The 10615-nt window shown below is 40.8% G+C and overlaps 2 protein-coding genes across 2 annotated transcripts; both read right to left on the reverse strand.

Annotated features, from left to right (window-relative positions):
• Positions 1–230: 230 nt before the first annotated feature.
• Positions 231–4261, reverse strand: LOC133528829 (uncharacterized). Its single transcript, XM_061866312.1, has 2 exons — positions 1281–4261; positions 231–476 (listed from the first exon to the last, which is right to left on the reverse strand). Coding segments are annotated over exons 1-2 (2949 nt in total). The 5' UTR covers positions 4229–4261; the 3' UTR covers positions 231–475.
• Positions 4262–4276: 15 nt separating this feature from the next.
• Positions 4277–9125, reverse strand: LOC133528830 (uncharacterized). Its single transcript, XM_061866313.1, has 2 exons — positions 8375–9125; positions 4277–7004 (listed from the first exon to the last, which is right to left on the reverse strand). The coding sequence occupies exon 2, from the start codon at positions 6967–6969 to the stop codon at positions 5611–5613; it is 1359 nt and encodes a 452-aa protein (XP_061722297.1). The 5' UTR covers positions 6970–7004; positions 8375–9125; the 3' UTR covers positions 4277–5610.
• Between the last annotated feature and the right edge of the window lie 1490 nt (positions 9126–10615).

Raw genomic sequence — 10615 nt, forward strand, 5'->3', positions numbered from 1 at the left:
GAGTGTTTACTACCAGGCGGACCGTATGCTTGTTTGCCATCGACGTAGTATAAATAAAACCTCGTTTTGCCTCTACGAAGCTTTTACGCTACATGCCGGGAAACGCTACGCCATTGCGCTACGAACGTACCTCAGCGGTGTATGAGTTAATCTTGTTCCCTTCCCGTCACAATAGGGAATATTACGCAAAACTTCGTTATTTGCCTCTCTATCACTCTTCCATATGTGGCCGCCTCTCCCCTAGCCGCCTACGGTATATAAATGAGACCGTAAAGAGGGGAAAGGCGGCAACTTATATATGTGTGTGTGTTATATATGGGGGGTTTCTATTGGGGTATAGAATGCATCGCATACATACCTTCATATCCCATAAGGGACTCTTCATCCTCACTCTCTCTGCACCTCAACTCCTGGGCCAGAGGAGCCTTAATCTGCTTCGCTTATCTTAAGGCGGCTGAATGTATGACACCCGAGATCTGTGGGTAAAATTGCTCTATGAACATGGTATTCTCCAAACCATTAACCTCCACACATAAATCTATATATCTTACTAGTGAGCCCCATCTTACCCGGCCGGATGTAGGTTACACAAAGCCAACTACCTAAGTAGCTGTATAGTCAAGGGGGCGTACCGCAGCCGAAGCTGCCCCTTGCGTGCTGATAAAGGAGTAACTAGCGGCCGAAGCCACCTTACTCCTACACGGGGATAAAGGAGAACCTAGCAGCCGAAGCCACAGAACTCCTAACGCCTTTCTCTGGTTTCAAGGGGGCGTACCACAGCCGAAGCTGCCCCTTGCGTGCTGATAAAGGAGTAACTAGCGGCCGGAGCCACCTTACTCCTACACGGGGATAAAGGAGAACCTAGCAGCCGAAGCCACAGAACTCCTAACGCCTTTCTCTATAGTAGCCGCCCCCCTTACGGGGAGCATCTAGCAGCTAAACCTGCCATTCTCTTACACATTGATATAGGAGGATCTGCGGCCGAAGCCGCAGACTCCTACACAATCATAAGTCCCTAGTCCGCCTTACCTAAGATGGGCTCCCAATAGCTTCCACGTCAAGGTCACGTGGCAAGCTCGAACCAGAAAGGAATAAAGGAGATAATCGCACAGAGAAACCATACCACTACTGCGAGCTTTCACCAAGTAAATAAAATACTTAGCTTTAGATGATTCCGGACAGCTGTAGGCTTCCTCACTTTATATCACATTTTATAGAACTAGCGCGTTTCGCGCCATACTGAATCTAGCTTCACCAACTTACTACGTTGGTTAACTTACCACAGTTCCACATAGAGGGCGCTGTTCGGTGTTGCCGCAGGTGAATTAGTATTGTGGCATCGGATTTTCGCGTCCGTCGCGACACTCCCCAACACAGGCAGGAATAGGGCGACTAGATTGCTGGTCCATTCTTTGATCTTCTCAAGGGCTCGAAGAGCTGCGGCTCTCTTAGGTCTTGACTCGTTGCCTAGCGTAACCTCCTCCAGGTTGTGTGATTCTGGCTTAGTGTGCTCGTAAGATTCGAGGTCGACGACCGCGAACGGTTCTGGTTCGGACATAGACTTAGGCTTAGGCTCGTTTGACTCACTATACATAGGCTCTAGGATTCGTTGAGAGGAACTCCTTCCCTCTACTGGCGAGGCATAAGGTTGTACTTCTTCTTCTGGCTTATCTCTGACTGCTTGCGTGCATCTTTGCTCAGAAAGAGACTCGGATTCGGCAACATCGTTGACGGAATCCACCGTCATGTCATCTCTGCGTGACGAACGGGGTAGATTAGGAAGTTGCAGAGGTTCTTCTGCGCTTTCGTCGTAAGATGATGTTTGTTTACACTGTTCTTCTCCATCTTCGATCTCTAACGGGTAGAGATGCGCGATAGATCTTGTATACTCTGTATCTCCTACTCGTACCGTGGCAACCCTACATAAACCGTCGGCGCCTTTTCTTAAAGATACTATTTTCCCAACTTTCCAATTGACTCTGTTCTTCGTGTCACCTTTGATCTGCACGATTTGACCTATCTTTGGAGCCAACTTGGATATTACCCTAGGTTCTTTAGGATGGTGGGAATATCTTTCTCTCAAATTTAGGAGATACCGGTTCTCGAACATCTCTTTAAATTCTCTTAGAATTATCTGTGCTTTCTTCCAACCTTTAATTAAATTGTCTTTAGTCACCGTTCCTTGTGACGTAGTAGGATCCTTTCCTGACGTTTCCATAATGATACATTTTCCCATGGTAAGAAAGTCTGAAGGTTTTAATACATGATCAGGCTCCGAGTCCACGTAAGTTAAAGGTCTTGTGTTAAGAACCGCTTCTATTTCTTTAACCACTGTAACCAGCTGGCTGTCATTCAATAAATGTTTCTGTAAAGTTTTCTTCATACAGTTCTTAACCAATCCGACTAATCTCTCGTAGAATCCTCCATGCCATGGTGCTAACTGTGGTATAAATTTCCATTTTATTTCTTTATCTACGCAGTATGGATTCTGAAGAATCTCCGAGAGTAACTTAAAGTGAGCTGCGTTGTCAGACGTTATCAAGATAGGCACTCCTCTTGTTGAAATCATCCTGCGTAAGGCCAATAAACCTTCTTCCGCTGTTAGGTCCTTTACAACTTCTAGGTGAATGGCTCTTACAGCCAAACATGTATAAAGGCTAATCCACCTTTTGCAATTGCCATTCCCATTGTTAACTAGAAGTGGTCCCAGGTAGTCGGTACCAACGTATGTAAATGGAGAACTATAGTTGACTCTCTCTTTCGGTAAAGCAGGAGTTTCCGGTAGTCTATATGGCCCTCCGTCATGTCTCATACATTCAGGGCATTTCTTCAGGATCCTTTGAACTTGGCTTCTTCCTTGTGGAATCCAGTATGTTTCCCTTATCTTGTCTAACGTGTGACTCACTCCAACATGTTTATTTTCTTGATGAGTCTTTATTATAATTTCGTTGGTGAAATCTGAATTTTTTGGAATAAGTATAGGATAGCGTTTGTCAAATGACCAGTTTGTGTGTTTCATACGACCTTTGCACCTCAGTAACTCATCTATATCTTTAAATATGCCTAAATTCAAACTTAAACTAGTTACTTTTCCCTCTACTTCTAGAGGAAAATACTCTGCTTGAATTTCTTTCAATTTTTGAAACTTATTGTCTGGCATCTGACCATTCTCTTGATTTATTATCTCTTTTGCAGTTGTGCCATCTTCCGTTTCCACCGGGTTAACATTAGGTATATCTGGATCATCTATTTCCATCAGTTCTTCATCTTCTTGGATCCCAAGACCCTCCCCAGTCAAGAGAGAACTGGTGGGTCCACTGCCGGATGTAGTTGGCCACGTCTTCGGATCTTCTACTATAAATTGTGGACCACTCAGCCATTTCTCCCCGTCCTCTCTCGAACAGGTGGGTCTGGTGCCTACGTCTGCTGGATTTAGGTCTGTTGGAAGGTATCTGATTTCCAGATCTTTATTTGTTCTGATCTCTTCTATCCTCCTGGCAACGAAAGGTGGTAATAGTTTGTCAGATTTACACCATTCTATGACTATCTGGCTGTCGGTCCATAAGACTTGCCTTGCTATCTTCTGCTGGAAGAATTTAAGAACGAACTTTATCAATCTACTGCCAATCAGTACTCCTAATAGTTCAAGACGGGGTATCTTGAGACTCTCCTGATCTTTACTTGGTATTAAACGGGATTTACCAATGATGAAGCTTTTCCCCGAGCCGCAAACTAAAAAGACTGATGCTGCATAAGCCTGTAGGGAGGCGTCAGTGAAACAGTGTAGTTGGTAGCCTTTTCCCACTGGTGTCTTCATGTAGCATCTGTTCACTGACACTTCCCTAATGGCTTCTAAGTTCTGTCTGATGACGTTCCACTCTTCTGTTAGTTCGCTTGACAATGGCGAGTCCCACGACACTCCAGCCTTCCAGAGTCCTTGTAGAAAGAGTTTAGATGATAGAGTATAGGGCACGGCATAACCACATGGATCATAGATTGATGCAATAGTCTTCAGTATTCCTCTTTTTGTGACTGCTTCCTCTTGCAAGTTAGGTTTCAACTGAAGAGTATCTTTCTTAATGTCCCATTCTAAACCAAGTACCTTTACTTTATCTTCTTTACATGTATCAGAAACTTTCTTCATAAATTCTCGAGAATTTGAGCTCCAATCCCTGAGTGACATTGAAATATCTTGAAAAGATCCTTTTAGATTTCTGTAGAGCTCCATCGCTTCATCTGTAGTGCTGGAACCCGAAACAAAGTTGTCCACATATATGTCATTTGCTTTTAGTCTGACTTGTTGATGTTCCGCACTAGACAGGTGGTGTTTGATTGTTGCATTAAGCAAAAACGGTGACGAAATGACGCCAAATGGAACTCTACAAAACCTAAGGTGTAATAGGTTGTCTTGAGATATCGGTTTAGAGGTATCTTTGAGCCACAGGAATCTGGTTACGTCACGATCCTTTTCGTGTAACGCCATCTGTAAGAACGCCTTTTCAATATCCGAGGTTAGTCCTATCTGATGAGTTCTAAATTTAATGAGTAAACCTGTGAGGTCTTCTAACATGAGTGGTCCTCTGTATAAACATTCGTTCAGACTCTTGGTGTCTTTGCTGCTCTTGGAGCTAGCATCATAAACTATTCTCATAGGTTTCCCTCGATGGCATACTCCATGGAAGGGTAGGTAGTGAACTACGTTATCCGTTGACGTTCTTGAAGCAAGTACAACTTCTATTATACCCTTATCTAATTGTTGTTTAAACGTATCATCGTATGATAACAACGTGCCTTGATCCATACGCTTCAATAAGCTTGATAAGCGACCAAAAGCCATTCCATAATTATTGGGTAAGTCCGGTGGGTAAGTTATCCACGGCCAGCTTACCGTGTAACGATTATTTAATTTTAGAGTGGTATTATTAAAATACTTGATTGCTTCTTCTTCTCTAGTTGCTTTCGGTGAATCACTAATACCTATACATTCTAGTTCCCAGAGGCTCTTTATGTCTCCATCACAAAGGGGTGGGTCAGGTTGATGAAGCTTCGTTTCTATACAAGTCTGAGCGTAAGTCACTACATAGGGCTCGTCACTAAGCTGTGGTTCTGTTCTACCACTTATTATCCAACCAAGGGCAGAATCGACCAGGAACAGGTTACTACCCAATTGTATTTTCTTCTCGTAAATTAGGTTGAAGTAGTACTCGTTTCCAACCAGAATCTGCACCTGTCCGCTTAGCGAGCCGTCATCCGCTAGTATATATGACTCCGGTAAGTCCTTCAACTTGACAGTGGGTATGTATCCTCTTGAAATACGTTCAACGCAGTTGGCTTGTATAACTATCTTCTTATTTGTCCTTGACAGCAATTGTAAAGTAACTATTGGACTATGTATTTCTTTAGGAGGATCTTCACCGAAGGTAAATATAGTTAAATGACTTTCCTCTTCAATGGGAAGCTTCAATTCCTTGGCAGTTTGAAATGTGACATAGGAGCGCTGAGAGCCTGGATCTAAAAGAAGTCTATATTTATATTGTTTATTTTTATCATCTAGGGGGTTAGCCCTAACAACAGAAGTTTGAAGAGTAGTGAATCCCTTTCCTAGAACCGTCAGGACTGTTTCTTCATTGCAGTATTCTTCTGAAAATTTAAATGGCATAAAGCTCTGTTATGCGGTGTCTCACTACAGCAAATGCTACACTTACGTTTGTTCTTGCAGTCTTTTATAAAGTGGCCTAACTTCAAACACATGAAGCATTTCTTTCCAAGTCGTTTCTTTCTTTCTGCTAAGGTAGTAGCTTCAGAGCACTTATCATTGTAATGATCACCTTTGCAAAAGATGCATGTCCACGCTGTTCTCCCCTTCGAAGAGCCCTGCTGAGGTTCTGGTTGATCCTTGTTAGAAGTCGGAGTTTGTTTTGGTCTGTTCCATTTATTGGGTTTATTAATACTATCAAACTTATTCTTCCTTTCCGGTCTTCTATCAAAACCTCCTTGAGGATTTTGTTTCTTAGGGGGACCTTGTTGCTGTTTGGGTGGATATGCGCTTCTTGCACGTTTCACATTTATATGTAGAGTTCCGACTGTACTATCTTCTGCTTCATGCGTGCGTTTTCTTCCTGAAATCCTTTCAGCATCCTCTTTTGCGGTAATAATTCTATCTAATTGGTTCCTGATTTCTTGTATAGAATCATCATTAACCTTCAGCTTAATTTCGTAAACTAGATCGGGTGGAAATTTCTCCAGCAACATAAAACGAAGATGATTGTGATTGATGTTTTCACCTAATGATTCCAAAATTTTGAGATTTCGTTCAACTTCGTTGAATGTCTTTCTACAGTCTTCAGCGGTGCTTTTGGCCATCTTAACCTTATATAGTGTTGCATAATGCGCGTCAATGAGATGAGAGGTCTTGCCGAAACGCTCCTTCAGGATTGATATGGCTATTCTATAATTAGCATTAGTAGTAGACAGACCATCTATGGCTTTCTTGGCATCTCCCGTCACCGAGGCTTTAAGATAGGAGAGCTTGTCAACATCAGGCAGATTTCTTGAATCAATGTTGCTCTTGAAGGAGTCCCAGAACTCACACCAAAAGAGCACGTCTCCACTATACACCGGCAGCTGAAGTTTAGGGAGTCGGCACGAGGCATTCGCTTCCGGAGGTTTCTCTGTAGCATTGCTTTTCAAAGTTATTTGATCGATCTTCACTTTAAGTTCAGCCAAAGTCTCCTCTGCTTGAAGTTGCAATCCACTCAGTAAACATATTTCATCAGAAGCAGGTGTCGAAGCCAAGCGAAAGTACTCCATCAAGTCGTTGTCAAGTCTTTTCAGAGATGCATCTAATTTACTGTAAGTAATTTGAGCCTGCCCTAAGTTCTCTGAATTAATGGTAACAGGAATAACTTCTAGGTCTGTGGTGAGTTTGTCGTTAATGAGCCTAAGCCTTCTTAAAAGCAAATCGTCCATTATGTTGTTTGTGTAAGCTCTTTTCTTGTTTAATCCTGTAACGTATAGAAATAAACCCATTTAACCTAAAGTCCTATTTATTTACTTATGTATGAAATGATTACGCTTGTAGATTTAATTAATACTGCCTTGCAGTAACTATGTTTCATACTTACTTTAGGTTGTTTAATTTTAAATTATTTTATTTATTCTTTATTTTAATGATCTCAAAATATTGAAATCTAAATTTAACTAATGATCTCTAAAATCCTTTCAAATTTGAAACCAAAGAAAGAATAAAAATCAAAGTCAATTAAATTACATGAATGAAACCATTGACCCAATCATAATCCGATGTTTCATTTAAATATCATGAGGGAGTAAAACAAGGGTGGAAGGCAACATAACATACACACCTACATATAAATGTGTCTAGTTTTATCTTTATAACTTATAGGTTACACCAATACAAGCGTCATCGACGTCAGTAAGTGATGTTGACGTTTATACACTGTTGCCACAACACAACCTCTAATGTTGGTGTCTCTGATTCAAGCTCACTCGTAGCACAACGAAAATTAATACTTTATTTCCATTTCACTTGTTTTATTGATCTATTTAATGATTATTTTATTTTTATTTCACTTGTTTGGTTTATTTATTTAGTAATCATTTTAATTTTATTTATTTGAACACTTCAAAGAATCACTTATCTAATGAGTCTAATTGCACATAAAAGTCACCACAATAAATCTGGAAAGAAGATGTTAACTTATATATACACATACACACCACAATTGCTTTCGTATAATATAATCATGGACTTCAATATGGAATGCATGTAAAATAAATCAGGTATAAGTTCCCTTTAGGCCTATATACATAATATTGTATATAATTATACTTCTTACTTAACGTTTACTTACTCGACTAAATCCTTTGTACATACGCCGTAAATCAATTCATAAAGAAATAAATTGTCTTTCTTAGTTTAAATAAGGTAGCGTAATAATACCAAACTATCTAACTAGGGAACCCGAGATAACATTCCAGAAGGCCTATAGTAAGCTTGGAAAATTACTAAGGTTCGCCTCTTGTTTGGAAAATTCTAGATATTTCTAAAACTGAGTCGTACTAATATGAGCCGTGTTACCTAAACAATAGGGTTGACTCTTGTCTACGGTCGTCCCCAACTATCAACTTCTAGAAAGTGAAATTATTTCAATAAAGTAGGAGACGAAATCGACTCATAATTCATACATACGGAAGAATACTTAGTTAAAAACGGATTCCTTTTCTTGTTAGAAACCCAAATGATCATGGCCGCCATGCTGTCGGATCGCTTGCTATGAAATAATTTTCGTCGCGCGCATTTGTTTTACAGAATAGAGCTCTGTCACTGTGAAGTAAATGTTTAAAAACTTACCGAGAAATAGTCTAGTCCGATAGCAGGTCTAATCAGGGGGGTTTTCGTCAAATCCGAGTTGTCTTGTCCGGTGTGGTTGGCGGCGGCGAGTTCACTGTACCTATGAAGTAAATACGTAGTTTTTCACAATCTTGCCTATCTACACGCTTATCCCTTTGTTGGTGCCCTTTAAATTATAATATTCTCAATATTTACCAGCATAATTTGAGGAACCTTCCCGGGGAACTCGCGTCTGCTTGGAGATCTTCCGCCAACGATTCAAAATGGTGGAACGTTCACTTTGCAACAGTCAGTGTTGCCAAAGTCAACTCAAACCCCATAAATTTCGATAAATATGAAATGAATTTAGGGCCTTTAACAAATTTCTTTCTTCTTTATGTTGATTCCGTATAAATGATTGCATCCTTGTGTTCTTAAAACTACTTAAGTTCTAAAGTATAACGTAAATATAAAAGGTAAAATGTAGAGTGCTTACTCATACAAACTCTTATCTACTACACGTACGTTTCTTATAAGATGCTTATTAGTTATTCTGACTCGCATACGTTTACTTATTATAATCATATTAAATCCACAACTCTAACAACTAATGTATAATAAAATAAAGTAAATCTTCTACTTATATCTAAGTACGCTTTGCTATGACGTACCTACTGAAGCGTCTTATTGGAAATTGGTTATCGTATAACTTTTCTATGTTGAATCAGCTTAGCGACATAATTTTTCTTTCTTCTTTAATTTTCTTGAGAATCCCGATAATCCGCACATTTTCCGCGATTTGGTGGATAATCTTCCTAGTGTGGCAACACCTGCCATCTTGTTCTAGGCGGTTCGCGCCGCCTATTTTTCCGGTTACGTTGGTAACTCGAAGGCATTATTACACAATAGTGTATCACTTAATTTAAAGTAATAAATATCATAATTGATAAATATAGACAAATGCACCAATCCCTTTTTTATTCATCTTTGTTTATTCTTTTACTAATTTGCGACTCCATTCTAATTGGAAAATAAAATACATCCATTATGAAAATGTCGTGTGACTGCTTCCGGTCACCGCGATGTAATTTCTTCATGTTGGCTCCGTACAATGTTGATGTTCTGCCGTTCACGTATATAAAAACATGACTTATTAACTCAAAATATCTTCAATTGATGAATATTAATGCCAGCCTCTTTATTTAAAACGAGCCTAAATTAATGTCGAACCAGATGTAATAAGAAAACACTTTAAAATGTACACATAAAATATAAAACCTCGCAGTTTTCGCTACTGTTAGCGCCATCTATGATTTCCGATAGTAAACATATATGCCTATAGTGAAGATGTATGCTTTGCATTCTTTATATTATTTATTCTCAACAAAGCCTTGGTTCTTTAACTGCTGAATCCCAGCATTAACCACCATTGTGGCCGCCTCTCCCCTAGCCGCCTACGGTATATAAATGAGACCGTAAAGAGGGGAAAGGCGGCAACTTATATATGTGTGTGTGTTATATATGGGGGGTTTCTATTGGGGTATAGAATGCATCGCATACATACCTTCATATCCCATAAGGGACTCTTCATCCTCACTCTCTCTGCACCTCAACTCCTGGGCCAGAGGAGCCTTAATCTGCTTCGCTTATCTTAAGGCGCCTGAATGTATGACACCCGAGATCTGTGGGTAAAATTGCTCTATGAACATGGTATTCTCCAAACCATTAACCTCCACACATAAATCTATATATCTTACTAGTGAGCCCCATCTTACCCGGCCGGATGTAGGTTACACAAAGCCAACTACCTAAGTAGCTGTATAGTCAAGGGGGCGTACCGCAGCCGAAGCTGCCCCTTGCGTGCTGATAAAGGAGTAACTAGCGGCCGAAGCCACCTTACTCCTACACGGGGATAAAGGAGAACCTAGCAGCCGAAGCCACAGAACTCCTAACGCCTTTCTCTGGTTTCAAGGGGGCGTACCACAGCCGAAGCTGCCCCTTGCGTGCTGATAAAGGAGTAACTAGCGGCCGGAGCCACCTTACTCCTACACGGGGATAAAGGAGAACCTAGCAGCCGAAGCCACAGAACTCCTAACGCCTTTCTCTATAGTAGCCGCCCCCCTTACGGGGAGCATCTAGCAGCTAAACCTGCCATTCTCTTACACATTGATATAGGAGGATCTGCGGCCGAAGCCGCAGACTCCTACACAATCATAAGTCCCTAGTCCGCCTTACCTAAGATGGGCTCCCAATAGCTTCCAC

Source organism: Cydia pomonella, chromosome 20, assembly GCF_033807575.1.
Source record: "Cydia pomonella isolate Wapato2018A chromosome 20, ilCydPomo1, whole genome shotgun sequence".
NCBI lineage: Eukaryota > Metazoa > Arthropoda > Insecta > Lepidoptera > Tortricidae > Cydia > Cydia pomonella.

What these genes read in the sequence shown, in the direction of transcription:
- LOC133528829 (XM_061866312.1), bottom strand. Translation starts at nt 4,228, where the DNA reads ATGGAGCTCTACAGAAATCTAAAAGGATCTTTTCAAGATATTTCAATG.
- LOC133528830 (XM_061866313.1), bottom strand. Translation starts at nt 6,969, where the DNA reads ATGGACGATTTGCTTTTAAGAAGGCTTAGGCTCATTAACGACAAACTC.